At 38.7% G+C, this 22,851-nt stretch overlaps 1 protein-coding gene across 6 annotated transcripts in view; it reads left to right on the forward strand.

Annotated features, from left to right (window-relative positions):
- Nucleotides 1–22,851, forward strand: part of RAPGEF2 (Rap guanine nucleotide exchange factor 2) — a 299,942-nt gene that overhangs the window by 129,119 nt on the left and 147,972 nt on the right. For all 6 annotated transcript variants that reach the window (XM_053583632.1, XM_053583658.1, XM_053583668.1 and 3 more), the window contains exon 4: nt 7,602–7,685. In XM_053583632.1, the coding sequence (XP_053439607.1) occupies nt 7,602–7,685 (84 nt within the window). The remainder of the gene's footprint in view (nt 1–7,601; nt 7,686–22,851) is intronic.

Genomic DNA, 22,851 nt, shown 5'->3' on the forward strand with positions numbered 1-22,851 from the left:
TAAAAGCTAGTGGGGAGAAAGCCATTATAAATAATTATGATCCTCTGGCAGCTGCTTCTCCTGAGCATGTTCAGAGTGCTCTGGGAAGCGGGGAGGAAGATGACTCACTTTACTTGGAATATACCAAAATACCTCTCAGAGGAGGTGGTAGTTAACCTGGAGCTTGACGTTTGCCAGACAAAAGGTACTATTTAGAAGCTGGGGCAGCAGGTTTGCTCAGAGGCTCTGAGGCACAAGTGGAAAGAAAGTGTGGTGTGGCTGAATCGCATGACGCTGCGGCATAGGGAATGTGGGGCTTAGGAGCGGACGGTAAAGCTGCAGATTGGCCCTTTCGGAGACGGTTGTAGGAGGGGAGAGGAGCTGACGAGAACTGGCGTAGCCATTATGCACAGTACTTCTTCCATGCCGCTCCGTTCAGTGAAAGACACTGTGTGAAGAAGGCACTGGTCTCTCTGTTTTACAGTTGTGGAGCTGGAATTGACTTCATCAGTATCACATGGGGCTGGCATGGAAGAAAGAGTGTGTGCCCCACAGCCTGCGCTCTCGGCAGCACCACACCACCCTCTCTGTGAGATGTGCCGAGGGCTTTGGACTTCTCTTGTTAAGGAGCCATGTGGTATAAGCAGAAGTATTCACGGCTTCTTCAGCATAGCTGAGCAAATGATAACAGAAATTGTTGCCCCCCCCTCCAGTTGGTGTTCACTGTCGGTGTGTCTGCTGAATGTGACACACAGTTCCCGCCTTAGAAATTCAGGGTAGCTGGAGGAAGATCCATCAGGGATAGAAATCACTAGAAAAAATATATAAAACTGAATGAATGCAGAGAATAGGTATTTTAGAGTTTAGAAAACAGTCGAGTGAGAATATTTTCTTTAAAATGTAGTGTTAGAGGCATTCCTTAAAGTACAGTGTGATTCAGTTGTGGGGAGAAGCAAACATCTTGAACGGACTGGCAGAATTGGGAAGGAAGGAACAGGCCAGAGAACGGCTGGTCAGGAGTGGTGGGATAGGTGGAAAAGTGTGGAATCACTAAACTGGAATGCTGAGTGTAGACTTGGAATACCCAATAGGGACCGTACATTTTTGATTGGTTCATAGGCTTTCTATCTGATTGTACTGGAAGTTGAGGTGATTGTTTAGTGATGGTCTGTTTATATTTTGTTTTGTATTAGGTCCTCACTGTTGATGAGAAATAAAAATGAGAGCCTTTAGAGTGCTTTGTGTGTGTGTACGTATAAAGACACACACACACACACACACCCCTGGACTTATTTTGTCTGTTGTAGAATAAGATGTCTTGGAATCACATTAGTTGTCCATTGTTGTTTTTAGCTCATGATCCTGTGAAGTCAAATGCTGAGATTCTGAGACGACATAGGTTTTTTCTTAGTGAGTGTTTGGCAAGTAAGAGAGATTTGCACAGTACTACTTTCCTGTACGGACCTCTCACTCTTCAAATTTCTCACTTCCATCTCATACTTGGGTAAGACTTAGATTATTTAGAAATGTTCGGTCAGGATTCTTTGGAGAATTGAGAATGGCTTAATGGCTATTACCACTTCAATGACCCTTGAAGAAGGGACTCTTTAGTTCATAATCCAAAAACATAAAACAGTTATTTGAGAAAAATTAAAATAGCACTCGTTAGTAAAACACATGTACCTAATTGCATGGGAACCAAAAACACTTGTTTTTTCCTGCTGTTTATTCCTGTGTGTGAAGGTTTTTCAAAGTTGACAAGCCCCATGCATAAGAATCACCTGGGGTGTTTGATTTCAAGGTGCTTTGCTGGATCTCCCCCTACTGATCAGAAACTGGGAGGTTGGGTAGAATAGGTCAAGTCTGGGAACTTGTGTTTTTAATGTTCATATGAAAAACATGAGAGCTGCTAGACAGAACAGAATCTCAGGGTTAGTCCTAGATATTTATTATTATTACTCTTCTAAAGGTGATCCTTGATTTATGATGGTGTGATGTCTTAAGTTGAAATGCATTTAATACACCTAAACTGCTGTAAATGGGCTCCCGTTAAATTACGTTAGCCTCCAATTGGGCAGAATCATCTAACACAAGGCCTGTTTTATCTCTTGTGACTTATTGAATACTGTACTGACAGTGGTTGTATGAGTTTTCCCTGGAAGCATCATAAAGTTGAAAAACCTACCATACATTGAGGACTGTCTGTACTATTATTGTTTTTACTTATAGTCTCCTGTTAACTGGCTGGGTTCATTGTAGGTGTGTCTGTAAAGGAGGTCTCAGTTTGCATACCCTATGAGCCTTGAAAAGTTTGATGATGCTATTACTAAGTGTTGTCATAATTTCAGTTTCATCTTTCCTATTAGAAAACTGTCATCACTTTGTACATATGAAAATGCTGCAAACCCCCCATGGTAGCAGCCACAATGAGGGAAGGGAGTGTGGTAGACCTAGATGGGAAGCAGGGTGTACCTCACCCCAAAACACTGCCTGCCTGAGGCAAGTACAGTCAGTGCAGTGCGTTGGTACGTGGTTTAGTGTCCCGATTCCCTTCAGCGCTAAGTTTGACAGCTGATATCTCTGACGTTTTCACTTTGACATGTCTTGTTTTATTTTTTTGGGGAAGGTGCATCCTTGTTATTTCACATGTACATTTGGCTTTTGATTATCTTTCAAAAATTTTTTAGAGCGATTTTCAGGAAACTGTAGATAATTCCAAAATTTGTATTAGTTTTGAATATGAGTTTTGTCATGAAATGAATGCAGCGCAGACAGCCTAAATGTGAAGGAAGGGTTTGGAAGGCTGTGGCCAAGGAAAGTGCATATGTCAGTAGTTTGAGAAGTTCCCTTCTGGCTCATCTTGAAAATGAGCGACTTGTAGGATCTGAGACCAGGGTGGATGAGGATGAGCTGAAAGCTGTAGGGGAAGCAAATCCACTTCAACTGTGTGTGAATTAGCAGCAAGGTTGGACGTTACTGTTCTAACAACATTGGCCCATTTGAGACAAATCCGCAAGGTAAAGAAGCCAGATAGATGGATTCGGCATGAATTCAACACGTGTCAGAAGGCAAACCGTCTCAAAGCTCGCCTTTCTTTGTTGTCGTGCCATGAAGGCGAACCATGATGAAAAATGGATTCTTTTTTGCTAATGTCAAGCATTTAATGTAACAGCTGGGTAAAGGTAAAGTACCGAAACACAGCCCCAAACTGAATGTTCATCACAAAAAGCTAATGGTGTCTGTTTGGTGGTCCTGCACCAGACGGTTTCATAAAACCTGGTCAATAATAAATATTAAAAAGGAATTTCTGAACTATTAAGGTCGAATAAAACAGGTTTTGACAATGGCATCATCTCCCAACAAGGAATTTTCATGACAGAAACTAAGCATGGCTAGGAAGGGAGGAGAGGATTTTTCTAGCTTACAGCTATTTCTAGAACATCTTTAAAATAAGACTCATTGCTTTTGAATGATTTGTTAATTAGTTTACTTTATAAATAAAACCTGAATCCTTCAAAGACACAACTCAGCAGTAAATGAATTAAGATTGTAGCAGGTGCTCACTAAATTTAACAGATGTTTGTTGATCGAATCGTCATTCTCTGCAAATACCTATTCAACCTAACAGAACTCTGGCAAGTTAACTTTGGATTCTTTTGGGAAGGTAGAGAAACAGACCATCTATCAGATAAACAAAACTGCAGTAAGTATAGAGATTGAGAGAACTAGGTTCTTAACCTCATATCCCTAGATCTTTCCCACAGATTTTCTGATCTGAAGAACCAACCCCAATTGCAGCGTAGTCAGTGGTTATTAACGGTGCCAGAGTATTCACTGTCATGGAATTTTATCCACTTCAACATTGGTTGCCTTTCACTTCATGTGTATTTTATGATCAGTGCTGAGTTTATAAGCCTTGCACTTATTTTGTCCACCTTATTTTTGCCTTCACAGTTAACAGATATGAAATAACTAAAACCCAGTTTATGTATTTTTTTTTTTTTTGTATTTGTACATTGTTTTTTTTTTTTTTTTTTTTTTTTTTTGTAGAGACAGAGTCTCACTGTACCGCCCTCGGGTAGAGTGCCGTGGCGTCACACGGCTCACAGCAACCTCTAACTCTTGGGCTTACGCGATTCTCTTGCCTCAGCCTCCCGAGCAGCTGGGACTACAGGCGCCCGCCACAACGCCCGGCTATTTTTTTGTTGCAGTTTGGCCGGGGCTGGGCCTGAACCCGCCACCCTCGGCATATGGGGCCGGCGCCCTACTCACTGAGCCACAGGCGCCGCCCCAGTATTTGTACATTGTTAAAATATTTTTTTTTTATTGTTGGGGATTCAGTGAGGGTACAATAAGCCAGTTACACTAATTGCAATTGTTAGGTAAAGTCCCTCTTGCAATCATGTCTTGCTCCCATAAAGTGTTTTTTATATTCTTCACATCACAGCGGATCTAGATCCTGGTGCCATTTATTGTGCTTTTTAACCTGTTAACACAACATTAGTTGTCATTGAATATTTGTTATCTGATTTTGATAATCATTGTTCATTTAATACTTGCAGCAGGTCTAGTTCTCTTGGCCCAGGCTACGTAGTAAGTGGGACTACCTTAATTTCCTTTTTTTTCCTAGATTTTACTTTCCTTGAGCCACAGGCGCCGCCCCCTAGATTTTACTTTCCTAAACTAACCTTTTGATGATAAAGGGAACATTGTAAAAACATTAAAATAAGTTTACAAAATATTTCTTTTCCCCCCTGCTTTTTATTTCAATGTTTTATCATTTGTTATTAAACTTTTTTTTTTTTTTTTACTAGTTTTGAATCTGGCAAAACATGTTATGTTTACTTGTCATAAATCAGAATTTAATAATAATGCTGCCATCTTATATTAAAAAAGGTAAATAATTTTTTCCCCCAGACTAGGTAAATGACTGCTCTTTGCAAAAGCTAATGATTAAAAATATGAGAGAAAAAGATAGAAATTATTCTTTGAAGTATTTTTCATTTCCATTTGAGAAATTATTTCACTTTTATGATTCTTCACTAGAACTAAGCTTTGTTTAATTATTTTTTCTTTATTGAGACAGTACTGTTGAGGTCAGTGGTCATGAGTTTGGTTAATAATTTGGTGAAGTTAAACATCTTTTATAGGGAAAAGATACACTTTTGATAATTCACTTTGGAAGCAAATAGCACAATGGAAATGGTATTAGTAAATAACATTTAGAATTGTAAATGCAATCTAGTGCCCCTTACAAAAAAGCTTTTGCAGTGAATTTACTTACCAAAAAACAAAAACAGTAACAAAATAAAAACAACAAAAAAGCAAAAAGTGAGGACTTGGTAGAAATTGCTAAAGACTTCCTTGCAATATGCATTTGGGATATGAGGCAAGCTTAGTATGCAGCTTCTGTGTCATAATCTTAAAAGAAATGGGTTTGCTTTATGCTTCCTTTCTGCCCTTCGCACTGGCTAGAATGTGGATGTGATAGTGAGATTTGGGGCTGTCATCCTGGAATATGAGATGGAAGCCACAGGTGGAGGATGGCTGAGCCACAAAATAGAAAGAGCCTGGCTCCCCAGCACCCTGAAGATACTCTGTCTATCCTGGACTTCTCGTGCTCAATCTATCATGTGCGTGACAGACAATGAACTTGCTACCTGGTTAAATCATGCTCTTTTTAGATTCTTGTTTTGTTTTAAAAGTAGTCAAATCCATATCCTGATTAATAAATCGATAACCTTACCATATAAAATGAAATAACTTACATATGGCAAAAAGCACCAGAAACAAAGTCCCAGGGTAAGCTACAAACCGGGAAAAAGGGTATTCACAACTCATGCTTTCAAAAGGCTAGTTTTTAGAAAACTCTCCTAGATAAGAAAAAGGCTCACAGATAATAGAATATTAGTTAATGAACTGATGTCACAGAAAAAATAGAAGTGGACCATGAACATAAGAAAAAAAAGATGCTCTTATTATAATAAGAAGAATGAATAAAATTAAACTGAGATACCACTTTTACCAAGCAGATTAGCAAAAATCCAGAAGTTTGATGAAAGGTACCCATGACACGGTGCCTTTTTTGACATGGGACCTTTGCTCCTTACCTCGGCTGCTTCCGCCACTCTGGCCTCCCTGCTGGGCAGGGTCATCCTGTGGCCTTTGCATGCATGCTCCTGCCCTTCCCTGCCTTTACCCGGAATGCCTGATCCCTTCAGGATCCTCCTGGCTAACTCTGCTCCTGTGCTCAGATGTCCTCTTCTCAGGAGACTTGAATATAATTTCCACAAGGGCAGGGATCTTTTTTTTTGTTGTCGTTTTTTCCTGAAGAATTGGAAGCACCCAGAACAGACCTCAAGGGCAGCGCCTGTGGCTCAAAGGAGTAGGGTGCTGGCCCCATATGCCAGAGGTGGCGGGTTCAAACTCAGCCCTGGCCAAAACTGCAAAAAAAAAAAAAAAAAAAGGCCTCAACATAAAATTATTGGACATTTCTTGAATTGTGACTTCATTAGTAAGGCTGTGGGGAAGGAGGCAGGCGTATGTATTGCTAACTGCCTGTGGAGGACAATTTGACAACATGTATCAAAATGACAGGGTATGTCCAGCACTCTGGGGGGCCAAGGCCGGTGGATAGCTCAGGAGTTTGGACCAGCCTGAGCAAGAGCCAGACCCTGTCTCTACTAAAAAAAATTAGCTGGGTGTGGTGGTGGACACTTGTAGTCTCAGCTACTTGGGAAGCTAAGGCAAGAGAATTGCTCAAGCCCAAGAGTTTGAGGTTGTTTTGAGCTATGACACTACAACACTCTACCAAGGGGGACAGAGTGAGACTCTCTCTCTCAAAAAACAAACAAACAAAAAAATTATGGTCTATGTACCATAATTTTGATCCAACAGTTGCCTTTCTGGGACTTTGTCTTCCATTACTACTGTATGTGTGAGATTATTCATTGCAGGTGTGAGATTATTCATTGCAGTTTTTATGCATTGTATGATGTATATGATTACAACCATTGCATATGATTGTCCATGGGGGTTGCTTCTGTCCACGTCTGGCACCTCTGTGCAGTGGAATGGACGGAATGCTCTGCATCTGCGAAAATGCCCAAGAAAGCTGCTTCTGATGAAACTGGAGTTACCACAAAGAAATGTGTACACAGAGTGTGCTATCTTTTTTGTTTGAAAAAAATAGTAGAGGGAATAAGAATATATGTCCATTTATGTGTGTATATACATGAAGAAATTCTGGTAGAATACCCAAGAAGGGTGAAAAATGTAGGAGATTTACAGAAAGGGGAAAGGACGGGAATACTGAGGTTCTCTGATACCTCTTACATTTTTGGCCTCTGAAGCAACTGAAAGTATTTCCTGTTCAAAAAATTAACTGAAAAAGGAAAACTTGGATTGGTAGGTATGATAAGTCCTATAGGATCAATTAAAATATTTAAATATGCTGATAGTTTTAGTTTATTATTAATTTTGCTGTTTTTATGTATGTGTTTTATGCTATTGATCTTTATGACTCTGCAAGTAACCTGGGTGCTATACTTTGCATTATATATATAGAGAGAGAGTTGTTGTTGTTGTAGATAACCATCTGATCTGTTACCTTTCTTTTTCAGTCCTGATGATATTGGAACCTGCTGGTATATTCTTCTCTCCGGTTCCGTGTTCATTAAAGAATCCATGTTTCTTCCAAGAAGCAGGTATTGTATAGACATTCTATAATAGATTATCCATAAAACTGGAAATTCTTTTGCAGAATTGAGTTTTTATTTTTATTATTATTATTTTTTTTGGTGAGACAGAGGCTCATTATGTTGCCCTCCGTAGATTGCCGTGGCATCACAGCTCACAGCAACCTCAAATTGTTGGGCTGAAGTGATTCTCTTGTCTCAGCCTCCCAAGTAACTAGGACTATAGGTGCCTGCAACAATGCCTGGCTATTTTTTGGTTGTAGTTGTCATTAGTGTTCAGTATGCCAGGCCTGAGCTTGAACCTGCCTCCTTTGGTGTATGTGGCCGGTGCCCTACTCACTGAGTTACAGGCACTGAGCCAGAATTGAGTTCTTTTTGCAAAATTCTTTTCCTATTTCTTCTTCAACTGTTATAAAGCAAGGAAGTACTTTAGAATGTTGATATCTAAATCTTTACATGATTATTTTATATTGTAAGCACTTTTCCAATTTCGTTAACAAAAGACAAGGATAGAAAACATTCTGGTGACATACACTTTTGTTACATGATCATGCCTGCTGTGTTGAGGACATGCTTGTGATTACAATCGATCTCAAGGTGGCTTAGGTAAAGGGGAACTAACTTTTAAGAGTATAGCAAGCAGAATCATAAAGATTTATTAAGATCACACGGAACTAGAAATAGTAAAGGCAGGGGCTGTCATTGACTTTTTTTGCTTCTCAGGACCATATGGTCTCTGATTTTTGTGTTCGTCTGTGAATTGGCTTCTTCCTCTCTAAGGCCATTCATTTCTTTCTTCCTGTGACTTTGGCTTTTATGTACTAGTGACTTGGGATCTTAGGTCCCAAATGTCTGAATGGCCTGCCTGGCCTGCGTCTTTCCTTTGGATTCTTCAGGGTGTCCTCAGATTGGTCTGGCCTGGGGCAGATGGACATCCCTATTGCAATCAGCTGTGGTCACAGAGGGTCAGGGTACATGTGTTATATATGTGACTGCCTGTATTCAAATTCCCAAAGGTGTCAGTTACTGAGTTTCAGTAGGTATTTTTTTCCTCTTATGTGCTTTTCACAAATAAAAATTTTTATTTTGACAAAAGTTTTCATATTTTAACTTTTTTATTTTGAATTATTAAATAAACATTTAAATAGATTAAATTTCTTAAAGTATCACCTAATTCCTCTACATAAATATTCAAATATATTCTTGGTAAATAATTCTGAATAGTTTAGGGTTAATTAAGAATCTGTTTTATCCTCTCCCGGGCAGTTGGTGTTAAAGAAAAAGAAAAAAATCTTTTTTAAAAGAATCTATTTAAAGATGTGATCACATTTTTATAAAAAGTCAGAGTCAATGAGACAGAGAGGTCATCTTACACTGTGCAGAAAGATGGACCTGGGTGTGGTAACAGAAGGGGATGGGAAGGCTGTTGGTGGCCAGAACACCAGCCAAGGCATGCCAGAGGCATACTGCGGCTAATTAAAAATAATCTCTGGTGCAGTTCTCGGGCCTCTTTGTCCTTCTGCTTCTTTGAGGTCAAATTGGCAAGTATTATTCTCTTTGGAAACGGCAGCATGTAAGAGGGACACTCTAATGGCCGCAATGGTCACGGTAATGATAATAGCCTCGGTGGTGGTAGTAGCAGCAGTTATAGTGGCAGTAATGGTTGTAGTATTAATAATAATGTTGATAGCAAAATGGTTATGGCAAAGTAGCTAAGCCTGTTACAGTGTTTTCTATTTGCCAGGCACCATTTTAAATGCTTGGTATATGTTAAATCATTAAATTTCTTAAGTCTCCTTTGAGATGGGTATAATCATTGTACCTGCATGTTGTGAATGAGGATACTCTAGTAAGCAGAGACGGAAGATGGGCGGTTGTACCTCTTAGAAGTTTGCCCGGAAAACCTACAGTCACCCTGGGAACCAGCTCTTCTTATTCCAAGAATTTTCTTTCCTGGAGGAATAGAGAATTGAACAGTAAAGCTCTTCCAGTACTTCAAACCCAGGACCTATTCTTCAGTTCCTTTTTGGAGGTTTTGTCTGGTTCTCTATTTTAGAATTTAGAAGAAAGTATAGGCAAACCCTGTTTAAGCATTGGCATATTTAAAAGATTATATGCGGTTCTAATATAAAAAGTAACAATCACTACATAGATTTACAAAAATAGAAGAAAAATACATTATCTGAAATCCTCTCATCCAAGATAATCATTCTTTAATATTCTAGTTTTTTCTAGACTTCTTTATATGTGTGCTTTATATGTTTAAAATTATACTTTATATACAATTTAAGATCTTATTCATTTAAAGAACATGTGTATAAATGTGTGTTGCCTCATAATAAATATTAAAATTCTTCATAAAAAGAGTGTAGTCTTTATAACTTTTAATGCCTATTTAAAATTCAGTTATTTGAACTTTCTACAATTTAGTTAATAATCTCAAAGGCTAAGTTTGAATACTTTTTATCATAATGTAAATGATGCTGTAATACTGATTTGAGATGCGTATATCCTGACGAGAACCCTAACTGTGACTCCATCATCTTGATAACAAGGTCTGCCGTACCGATTAAGTCACAGACCGTATCCCTGGAGCAGTGAGGAAGCCAGTGGTGGTCTTCCCTGCCTGCCAGCTGTCACCAGCTAGTTGAGTAACAGCTTGTTCTAACTTCTGGAAAGGGAACTTAATGTTCAGAAAACGGCTGTTCTAGAAGAAAGAGGACTTGGAGTTCTAACCTATTTCATGAAGACTTTAGACTCCCCATCTAATTATTTAAAAGACGACATGAGTTATTCTTTCTCTGGCTGGATGTCAAATGCTTGCAAGTTAGTACTTTAATAAGATGGAGGAAGGAGTGGCGTTTCAGGCTGAGTGACAGGCCAGTGCTATATATGGGTTATTCCTTCACGTTGCCCCTGGTGACATTTGCTGTGTCCAAGTTGTTTGTTTCCTCTGGGGATGTTGCCTTAGGGATCATTCTGAGATGGTTTAGTAGGAGTCTATGCCTACTATACTGAAGGTCTGACCGTGATTCCTGTATATTTCTCTTCCCAGAAACATTGAGGCTCTGTATGGATGTGGTATTAGTAGCGGTCCAGTTTCATAAAACATATAGTTTGCAGATAACTCTTTATACATGAAATGTTTTGTGTTATGTACACCTAGAAATCAGTTATCATAGCTTTGGAAAAACACTTAAACTAAGCCTTCTCTTGAAGGTGCCTAGTTAATTTGACAGGTAATTGACCGTGAAAGTGTCAAAGTATCTTCAATAACATTTTTGTTTTACAAATTCTCATGAAATTGTTTTCACATCTCATTTTATCAGTTGAGAAAGTTTTTTTTATATATATTACAGAAAATCTGTCATTTGGCTTCCAGATTTCATTAGCTTTATTGAAGTCCCCATTGACGTTTAAGTCAGCATTTTATGTTTTTATAGTTTTGTTTTTCACTTTTGTTATATTTCTAGGTAGATGGAGGTTGCTTTGGTATGTGTACTTTTACTTTGCTCACATGTGAATATTTTTTCTTGGTAAGATTTGTAACATTTATGAAGCCTTTTGATCCCCATGTGACTGTCAGTGACAGCTTGCTCACTTTTCTGCACTTGGAGCGATTTCCAGTATTATAAATGTTGTTTTTGTGACTTTTATTGTAAGTCTATTAGAAATATGTCAAGTTTTGAGACTTTGATGTTTGCACAAGTGGCTGTAGTATCTTGCTTTTCTGTTGTTACTTTTAATGTTGTTCTAAGAAAGAGCTAAACTCTTAACTTGGAGTACAATTTGCATTCTAGAGGCAATGTGCAGTTTTTACTTAGGTTTTTCTTAAAGTCTTATTTAAAGTTAATTCAGTTCCTTTATATCAAGGGAAAGATTATAAGGAAAGGTAATTTAGGAATATAGGTGTGAAGTCAGAGGGAACACTTGCCATAGATGAGTGTGAAAACAGTGCAAGCGATCTGTTTCTCCAAGCCTGTGAGTGCAGTGGTGGAGCCCTCATCGCGTGCAGGCTATGTGCTGTACAATTTTATAAGGTGCTGCTAACATCCATAATCTCTATAGATTGATTTATTAAAATAGTTGACAGGTAGTGAGGGTAGTAAGGTGAGGAAAGAGATCTTCTTCCCTGATATTTTCAAGTGCATTATTTACAACAGCAGTGGGACTGAGAGGTAATAGATGAAAATTATCTTACACAGTTGCAGATTTAGAAATGGTTTCATAATGTATCTTTGTTTTATACTACATAACGAATAGGAAAACATTAATGTTTATTGTCCTAATGTACCCTAGTATGTATATTAACAGTGCATCTAAAATTGCCCCATGCTATGAAAGCTGAAGCTTATTTTGTAATAAGGTAACAGGATAAGCTATGCTTGATATTTAAGACATGAAACATTATTGTTAATATAGGCGACTCTTTTTTTTTTTTTTTCTTTTTTTAATTGTTGGGGATTCATTGAGAGTACAAGAAACCGGGTTACCCTGATTGCATTTGTCAGGTAAAGTCCCTCTTATAATTGTTTCTCGCCCCAAAAGGTGTGTCACACACCAAGACTCCACCCCTTCCCTCCCTCCCTCCCTCTGGTCTTCCCTTCTCCAACCTCAGTAGACTCTTTGAATTCAGTCTATGGCCATAGCACCCTGAACCTGGACTTTTGAAATGAGGTCTCGCTGTTATGCCAAGGCTGATCTGAAACTCTTGGGCTCAAGAGATATCCTGGGTCAGCCTTCCAAGTAGCTGGAATTAGAGGCAGGCGCCACTGCACCTGGCTCTGAATTTTTTAGTAGAATCAATTTTATCACGGAGGTCTCAAAGGAACTGTTAATTAATAGTCATGTGTATCATTATTTAATCATAAATAACATCTCCATTGCTCTGATAGTTTAGAAGTTTCTATATCTTTTATTCAGAGTAATTGGTAAGCAGTCTCTTCATTTAGTATTTATGTTGTGCCCAGGGTAGGGATGATAAGGTTGAAGGAAAAGGGAATCCCAGGTTAGCTGCAAAGCTTAAGAATTTGGAAGATGTTATGAGGATTGTAATTAATATTGGGAACCAAAGCAATTAGGGCAAAGGCCTGTACAGAGGGCAAGGGCTTCTGAAATGTGGACCTGTAGGATATAATTTACCAGGTTATCTTGGGCAGCAGACTTGTAGTGGGCAAAGTAATACATGAACTGCAAATGTGTTAAGGAATGACATCCACAACTGGCAATGCTCTGTCAGTGGGAGCTGCTGTATGTGAAGTGCCACCAAAAACCGGCACTTTCCATGTGTGTGGGTCATCCTATCTCATTCTACAGTAGCTTTGGTAGAGTTCAAATTTTAGTCATATTTCCATGTTATTTCATATATTGAAATTTGCATTGAGTCCTATTGTGTGGTCTCTGCATTAAGTCCAAATTATACAATGGATGTGAGTGGCCTGCCCTTGCTATTCTGTAACTTAATTTCTGCTTGGGTAGAGGGGTAGTTGTATATGAAACGTGAAAAAATAACCTAGATGTCATCAAACAGGTAATTCGTGTATATGTACATTGATGTAGCAAAGACCATATGAATGCAAAATCATTTCCAGGATGCAGGTATTTTAATGTATGTGGGAGGTACTCTTCGGTGGCCCCTAAGGAGGTAAGTTTTGAGTTGGGTTTTTGATTTAGATTGTTGGGAAGAAAATCTGGAAATAATAGAGAACATGGGTGAGGGACGGACATGGCATTGAGGGAAGGCAACCAAAACACAACCAATGCTTGAGCAAAGGCAAAAGAACAGGATCAATTTATTTGGAGTGCAAGGGCAGTTTACAGAGTAAAATAGCTGTAAAAGCATTGGTAATAGTAGCATTAGTGAAAGGTCCCGTTTACAAAGCTGCATAACTTGATCAGAAAGCCAAGACTGTTGGTAAACTAAATCTCAAGTAACACTGACATGAGGTTGGAATAAATGTGACTATCATTTATTTGCAGCACATTGACTATGTCCATTTACAATGGACAGTGTTTCGTCTTCATTGATACCAAATATATCCATAATTTCAAAATTAAAATTGTGCTATGGTGCTCTTAGTAATCATATTTTAAATTAGAGCTGGCAGCTATAATGAGAATAAGTGGAGAAACAAGACAGTTAGCTAATCAGTTCTGAGAGGCTGAAATACTATTCTCATTATGAGAATGACAAACAATGAGCTACTTGAGTTTAAGAATCGCAGGCCTACTTTCTGCTAGCCAGTGCTACATGATAAGTTAATTGATTGCTCTGAGAGCTTGGTAATTTTTTAAGCAATGAAAGAGGGAGAAACAATGGATGAGTGGTTCTATATTTATCTGGTAGGGACTGATGACAAATTTAAATGTTCCTCATTTCATGTAAAGACGTGTGTAGCACTAGAAGATCATATTCTTGAAAGAGTACACGTTTGACGTCAGTCATGTGGTGCTTTCTTGGGGGATATCTTCAGTAGTATAGCATTTTAAAGGTAACTTAATAGGCCAGGCATGGTGGCTCGTGTCGTAATCTTACCCTGTTTTCCCAAAAATAAGACATCCTCCGAAAATAAGACCTACTTACAGGAAAGATAAGATGTCCCCTGAAAATAAGACCTAGCGCATCTTTGGGAGCACACCTTAAAATAAGACACTGTTTCGGGGAAACAGGGTAGCATTTTGGAAGGCTGAGGCAAGGGGATCATTTGAGGCCAGGAGTTTGAGACCAACCTGGGCAATAGCGAGACCCTGTCTCTACAAAAAATAAACAACTTAGCTGGGTTTGGTGGCGTGTGCCTAGTCTCATTTACTCGGAGGCTGAAGGTCTTTTGAGCCCAGAAGTTGGAAGTCTGCAGTGAGTTATGATGACGCCACTGTTCTCCAGCCCGGGCAACAGAGTGAGAGCCTGTTTCAAAAACAAAACAAACTAACTGCTAGTGAGTTATGTTACAGAGGGTAACTTTATTGGCTATTAAACATCTCCAAAAGATGTAAAAAGAAGTGAAGAGTAGAATTTTGGTGGAAGTTGTGGATTAAAATAAAATTTACCTTGAGGTATTGGCAAAATCACAACAGTAGGAGTGCCTGTAAGCAGGGAAGGAAGAGAGTGGTGATTGAAGAAGGATATAAAAAAAGCAAAACCTACAAATCATCTTAAAACTGCATTGAGTTTTGAAAATAATATATTGGTCTTACATACCTTCCTTCTCACCATGGGAACATATCTTACTTGTAATGGGATTAAATGAGGTGATACATAAACTTTTTAGAAGTTTTCTTTATAGTAGGGGTGTCCAACCTATGGCCCATGGGCCACACACTGATTTTGTGAGGACTTTTGTTGTGTATCTGTGGTGTCAGATATCACAAAAAGTACGCAAGAACCTTTAGTTTTTGCTTGTTAGTGTTAGTGTATTTAATGTGTGGCCCAAGACAGCTCTTACTCTTCTAATGTATAGCAGAGGAAACAAAGGCTGGGCACCCCTGATTTATAGACAGCATTATTAGAAGTTTTTTTTTTTTTTTTTTTTTTTTTAGACAGTTTCACTACATCGTCCTCGTTAGAGTGCCATGGCGTCACAACTCATGGCAACCTCAAATTCTTGGACTTAAAGCGATTTTCTTGCCTCAGCTTCCCAAGTAGCTGGGACTACAGGTGCCTGCCACAACACCCAGCTATTTTTTTGTTGTAGTTGTCATTGTTGTTTAGCAGGCCTGGGCTGGGTTTAAACCTGTCAGCCCCGGTGTACATGGCCGGCACCCCAATCACTGAGTTACAAGCTCTGAGCCAGCCAGCTTTTTTGTTGTTGTTGTTGTTGCAGTTGTCGTTGTTTAGCTGGCTTGGGTTCGAACCCACCAGCCTCAGTGCATGTGGCTGGCGCCATAATAACCATTGTCCTATGGGCGCCGAGCCAGAAGTTGGGTTTTGTCTTTCTCTTTAAAAAGCGTAATAACATAAAACTTTGTTTAATTCATATTTGGAATGGCCTAAAGTTAGTGGATTATGGCAGAGTTTGTAAGGGCTCATAAGCTGTGTAAGAACTTGGGCGTTGTCTTACACTGCCCATTATTATCACACTATTTTTGCTGAAGCAGGACCTTTAGTTAGTCAGTTAATGGAAATAGTTGGTTAGGGAGTCATAGAAATGTACTTCTATTTTAACTTAATAATATTCTGTTTCACCTATCTGTCTATAAACATACATGTATAGCAATGTATAACTAGACTAAAATTTGTGTGTGTGTGTCTAAATATGTATTTGTGTATATGTGTGTGTGCCTGTGTGTTGATCTGTCCTCTAGGACGTGGCTGTGTTCCCCTCAATCTTCTGTACTTTCTCCACATCTGAACTAGCAGCAGGTTTTAAGAATTGACTTACCTGTAGTGAGTCTTACAAAGCATTCTAATTCATAGTTTAAGTAATTAAGATAAACAGACTGAATGGTAAATATATTGTTCTTTTAAAAATATTAACATATAAAGACCTAATCATTACAAGATACAATGTCCTTACAACTTTATGTCTTAGGAGAATTATTTACCAAGAAGATAATCAAAAATGATGAAAAAAATGACCAGAATTGATTTCTAAAAGTTGTTATTAAGTCTTTTTGAGAGATTTTTTTGACTTGATGCTTAATTAGTACTGATGAACTCTTCTATCCTGACTTCTGACCTAAACTATTCACTTATAATTCTTTATATGCTTATACTTTAAAATTTTTTTTTGCGGAGACAGGGTCTCACTGTATTGCCTGGGTTAGTCTTGAACTCCTGGGCTCAAGCAATCCTCCTCAGCCTCTGAGAGTGCTGGGATTACAGGCATGAGCTACCATGCCCAGCCCATGCTTCTGGCTTATTCATTCATGCTACAAATATTATTGAGTGCCCTGTATGTGCCTGCATAGCTTTGTGCTAAACCAAAGATCCTCTCATATGTCCTCAAAACTATGAGATGAAAAAGTGTTTTGGGAAAGACAGAGGGGTTACTTTGTCCAGAGCTGCAGGGAGAGTCAGTAATGTGAGAATAGTGAGGTGACCTTTGGATCGAACAACAGGGAGGTCACAAGTGACCTAAGACAGCCAGAGGAGTGGTGGACACACTGAGGAAACAGTGGGAAGGGAAGGACTAGGGAAAGAGAAAATCGTATTCTATCAGGAAATTATATTGAGAAGAGGCCCAGGGAGATGAGAGGGTGGCTAGGAGCTGTGAAATCAAGAAGTAGTTGTTTCTTTAAAATTGGGAGGTGTTAGTCCCTGTTTGTGTGTGATGGAGGTGATCCAGTAGAGAGAGGTGATGACAGCAGGGTTGGGGGTGGCGGGGAAGGGAGATCCTCTGCAGATGGGAGTGGGAATGGGGCATGGGGGTGTTTCACAGGCTCAGGTTAAAAGATGTAGGTTGCTTAGTAGGTTTGGGAGTTCAGTGGTGGCTGTTTAGAAGTTTTGAAGAAAGAGAGGTTGTGAAACAGGAAGTGTTGAATGCTCATTTGATGTTTGTGGTTATAGATTTATGGTTTTGTTTAGTTTTTTAATCCTAGCAACTGTTAGCTGATTAGGGCAGGCATGAAGAGTGACTATTCTTTAAAGCCTGTGCAGATAGTAAAAGGACAGAAGGGTGCATCTAGACTACCCCTATGTTCACGTGGCTCTTCCCCAGATCTCTCAAATGCTAAGTTCCATGCCTGGAACGCAACAAACATCTACAAGTCTATTTGTAGACCTTCTGTTTTCCTGTCTCTTAACAGCTTGAATAAACTAGTTGTCACCTACTCTAGAAAGTTCTGTGAGTCTGTGTTTGGTCTTCTCTCCTTTTACAATTTTTTAAAAGCAAATAACACTCCAGAATTAGAAATGACGTATCTGTCAAATCAGGTGCCTCCCTCACCACAGCTATTGCCTTATTCACATAGCACCTGCCTGCTCTGTTAAAGTGGGCCCCCAAGAGCCTTTGGTTCTTCTTCCATAGTGCCACCATCAGCGTTGTTAAAAAGCATAGAATTTCTCTTGTTGATCTCTTACATAATGAGCTCAAATGACTTCACACTGCCAAACATAGAATCCAGACTCTTTAGTGAGGCATATAGGGCAGTTCAAAATACGTTTCAACCTACATCACTCCCATCGTGTCCTCCAGCTAGTGAAATCTCTGGTCCAAGTGCACTTTTGCCCAAGTGGTTTTCTCTTCCTGAGATGTACACCTTGTTGTTGCCACCTGCACCCCGTCTCAACCCGTCTACCTGTGAAACTCTTTAGGAAGTCTACCTGACACTCCTATGAGGATTAATCACTCCATATCCATACTAAGAGACTTTCAAGGGGATGGGCCGTGCTATTCATCTTTTGTTTCCCCAGTATGTAGCAGGCATTTGATAAAACTTTGTTGAATTCTGTTGCCTTAGGGTTATGTTTTTAATTTTCGCTATAAAAAAAGATTTAACAATATTAAACACTTTATTGCTTAAAAAAGTTTTAACAATATTATTATAACATATTCCCTTTTAGAAATAACTTTTCGATAACCTAAAATGTATTTAATGTCAGGTCGATACAGAGAAGAAGAATGATCGGGGAAAACATGAGGTTTGCAAGGGGATGGGAGGAGGGGTTAGAGGGAAGCTCGTGAGAAGTCCAATCTGTTTGACGTGGGCAGAGGTGCAAAAGATGGTCAAAAGGCAAACGGTACCTTGCTGGATATTGGTTGCTTACTGTGTTAATTGCAGTTAGTTTTAGTTGCATAAAACAATGCTATAAACACAGCAGGAGCAAAATTTTTTCTCATGTAGAAGAATCGTGGGGGGTGGATGCTCCAGGATGATAGGATGGTGGCTCCACAGTGTGAAAAGGTTCCAGGCTTGTGCTAGTACGTGGCTTCCATTATCAGTGTCAGTTCCTAGCACAGATGGCTGCTGGGCTCCAGCTGTCCTGTCTGCTTTGGAAGCTAGGGCCAGGAGGTAGGGCACAAGAGCAAAAGAGTTACCTTTTCCATCCAAGTCAGATTCCTTGAAGCAACATTTCTATTTATACCCTATTGTGCAGAATGCAGTCATATGGCCGCTTTAGGCCACCCAGGATCCCGAGACACACAGTCCTTTACTCTGCAGTGTGATGTGCCCTGCTAAAAATAATAATACAAAAATACCCTTCTAAGGAAAAGGAGGAGAATGGATACTGGAGCAGGCAACTAGCCATCTCTGTTACGCACCTCTTTTTTAGTTTTCTCCCACATCCTAGATGGTTCTCCTCAGCCCCGTGCTTGCTCACATTCAGCATCAGCTTAGCCACACTTCAGCTCTTACATCATCTATAATTACTATTTGTTCTACCTGAAGTTGATTCAAGTCCTGGTAATCCCATGATACATACAAGGCAAAGATTTATAGGAAAGATTTCAAGAAAATACTAGAAGAGAGTTCCAAATAAGGTGAAGAAAATTCTGAAATAAATGTGCACTCCATTTGACTAGAGTCGATGATATTGAAGGGCTAGTTTAGTTGTGCTTGATGTAAATATATCCAGTTTTAAATTCAAAATTAAAGGAGTAAAATAAAATAGGTAAACAGTGACAATGAAATATGGTAAAATATTCTTCCCTTGGGTATAGCTGTACTTTCTGCTTCAGTATGAAATGTCTTCATTCTCGAAAGCTAACATGATTCTTTGCATTATTTACATGGACCATTCTTTCCCCTTTTAAATCACATTCTGTGTGATACCTGATGCACAGAGCAAAAGTGTTCTCCAGAGAGGGAATTCAATTGCTGGATCAAGTTGGGAATTTGGTTGCTATAACTACAGCATCACAGATGTGCTGTACATGTAAATGCAGGCTTTTGTGGTCTTTGGAATACTGGCCTTGGTAGTGTCTTAACACAGTAACAGTAAGTAGTCTTAAAGAGAAGATGATGATGTTTTTGTGTGTATAGTTGATGCAGAAGCACAGGTCATCTTGTGCTTGAAATATGGGATCGTCATTTATGATACTTTGCTATAAACGAATGTGTGATAGTTCACCCTTAGGGTCTCACTGATGTTTGAGTTTCTCCTATAGAAATAAATATTATTATATTTCATAAAGGTTCAAAGTCTGACTTGGGTGTCAATGAAATACAATATTGTTTTTCTCTATAAAATGTTTGAATTGTTTTCACTGCTAGGTACAAAGGAGTGCACAGCCCTTATGTGGGCTGCAGGTAGTTTTGGAGGAGGGATAGATGGTTGACTTAACGTGAATTCAAGGTATATCTTAAAATATATAGCAACTAAATTTGTTTGTGTTTTAGGAAGCATACTTTCTATGGTGGGGACACTAACAGAAAATAACAAGAGTAAGAATGTTGTTAAAAGAGAATTGATATATAAAGCAGATTATCCTCAGAAAAATTGGAATGTCTTTATAACAATAAAATGATTTCCAATTATAGTTCAGAGAATTTCTATATTTTATTATGAATTGAATTACATTAAAACAGCAAAATCATATATTGAAAGGTTAAAGAGAGTGACTTCATTCTATATTATGTACCCAACTTAATTTTTTTCCATATGCTCTAAACTCTTTGAGAGTATTAGTTGAAATAATACCTAAATAGCTTAGGTATGTTTATTTTTTTAAATGTTAAGAGTTTAAGTACATGTGGGCTTTAAAACTACCTTCTCAATATGTATTACTGATTAAAATATTGAACTGTAAGTTTGAAATATTAAAAATACTTACATTCTTAGCAGTTTCTTAGTTTTACCATGTATTTATGGCTTTATAAGCATTACATAGAAATTTCTGGTATTGAATGTTTATGTAATTAGATAAATGAACACTAAACTTTTTTTTGTTATCCTTTTACTTAATTTTTTCTAGTCAGAGATTTCAGGATGATTTTTACCTTACCTTTTGTTGGTGGCTTGCCTTTTTCATGTTTTATAGCTATAAACTGGCTGGGGTGTTGGGCTGTAATTTTGTTAAGATAACTTTGCATTTTTTTATACATTTTCTGATAATTTAAAAAATTAGGGCAGTGATCAAATTTGGCACTTTCCTATGTTATTATTTTATGGTTCATTAAAGTGAATTTTGAAACAGTCATTAAGTATTCAAATGATTCTGTTTTGTACATAGAAAACCTCCAATTAAGAGTATTCCATTTCATTAGGGTAAATCTAATAGTGTAAATCATATGTATTCCAGAATTTCAATGACATAATTAAGTGACTGTTCTCTTCGTTTCTTGTCTTGGTAATTTACATGGTCTGAAGTAATAATTATTACTCAGAATCTTAAGACCATTTCAGTTTTCCCCTTTGTCACCTAATCTTGGATTTTAACGATGTTAGAGACACAGACTAATAGTTGTCTGTGAATAAGGTATTCCAGGCTTCGTAACCATTTTCCCATTTAAATGCTCTTTTAAATACCTGTATATATGTACTTAATTTTGTGCAAGCATCACTGTGGCTAAACGGATTTTTTTTTTTTTTTTGCATTGATTGTCTAGATCAGAATATAAAGTAATTATAGTCTTTCAAATAAAGTAGAGAAGACCTGCCTGATTACCACTCAAGCACAAGAAGTATGAATTTTGATTTTTCTAAGAGTGTGCTTTTGGGACAGTATGTAGAAAAGGTGTTCGAGTCCTTGTGTTTGGCAGCTAAGACGGCTAGAAGATGACACAGCTGTGGCAGGACTGTGAAGGGCAATCAGCAGGTAGAAGTTGTCACACCGGACTAGTTGTTAGAGTCACCTGGTTTAGGAGGGGTCAAACACTGAGTCCCCAGACTCTCATTTTAAAAGCGTGCAGGCCCGTGGTTAATCTGAGTCAAACTGAAAGGCGGGGCTAATGACTTTGTAAATAGATGCGGTAGAATGAGAAGGTCCCTGAAGACTTGGTAAAGGTGAGACCAGAGACGGGAACCTTTCCTCAGGGGTCTCTGTGTGCCCTGGCTAAGGGCCTGACTAGATTTCCATGGAAATAGAAGTCAGTCATGTGTGAGGAGAGTAATTTAGAAGGGCTAATTAGCGGAATTAGTGACTGAAGGTTACAGATAAGGGAGAAGAAGGAGTAAGATACAGTTCTAATGCTTTGAATTTGGATGTGTGTAGAGTGAGGCCTTTGACAGCTGTAACCAAATCTGGAGGGGATGAGGTGGGAGGGTATCAGAGTTGAAATGAAGGTAGGTACTTGATTTTTGTCATTTTAATGCACAGATGGAACCTGCAGGGAATATAAAGAGATAACCTGGGCATTGGATCACCTGAAAAAGTTGGAGATACGGGGTAAGGTCGGTGAAGGGTTGGGTAAACAGGGAGAATACAGAAGGAAAAGAGGAACATTATAGCTATGTTACAAGGTAGCAGGGACAGACTTACGATCTCATGCCCTGCCTTAGCAAGCCATGCAGTATTTTGTCAATCCTTATGGAAAGTGGGTGCCACATTTTCAATTTTGTAAATAAGGCAGTATTGATCTTTCATAAAACATTAATTTAAAAATGGTGATTTGAGCTGAGTGTGGTGGCTCATGACTATAATCTTTGCACTCTGAGAGGATGAGGCGGGTGGATTGCCTGAGCTCAGGAGTTCAAGACCAGTCTGAGCAAGAGTGAGACCCCATTTCTAAACCTGGGCAGGCACTGTGACAGGTGCCTGTAGTTCCAGCTGTTCTGAAGGCTGAGGCGAGAAAATCATTTGAGCCCAAGAGTTGGAGGTTGCTGTGAGCTGTGACAACCACGGCACTCTACCGAGGGTGACAAAGTGCAACTCTGTCTCAAAAACAAAAAAAAAAAACAAAAAAAGTCATTTGAATTGCTTCCTTTTTTTTTTTTTTTCTTTAGGGACATCTATTTGTGTGGATGTGTTTTTATGGCTTCTTAGATACCCAGGAGTGGAGTTGATGGAGACTGTGGAACTGCCACACTGTTTTCCATAGTGGTTGTGCCATTTTACATTCACACCAGCAGTGCCTAAGATTTCTGTTGCTTCCTGCCTTTTCCAGCACTTGGCATTGTCAGTCTTTTTCAGCTTAACTATTCTAGGAGATACAGGCTGGGGTTCTCACTGTGGTTTATCTTGCATTTTTCTGAAGACGAATGTTGTCGATCATTTTTTCATGTGCTTGGTAGCCATTTGTATGCTTCTTCAGTGAAGCATCAGTGCCTTATTTTTGAGTTGTTAGCATTCTTGAT

This window comes from Nycticebus coucang, chromosome 1 (genome assembly GCF_027406575.1).
Source record: "Nycticebus coucang isolate mNycCou1 chromosome 1, mNycCou1.pri, whole genome shotgun sequence".
Taxonomy (NCBI): Eukaryota; Metazoa; Chordata; class Mammalia; order Primates; family Lorisidae; genus Nycticebus; species Nycticebus coucang.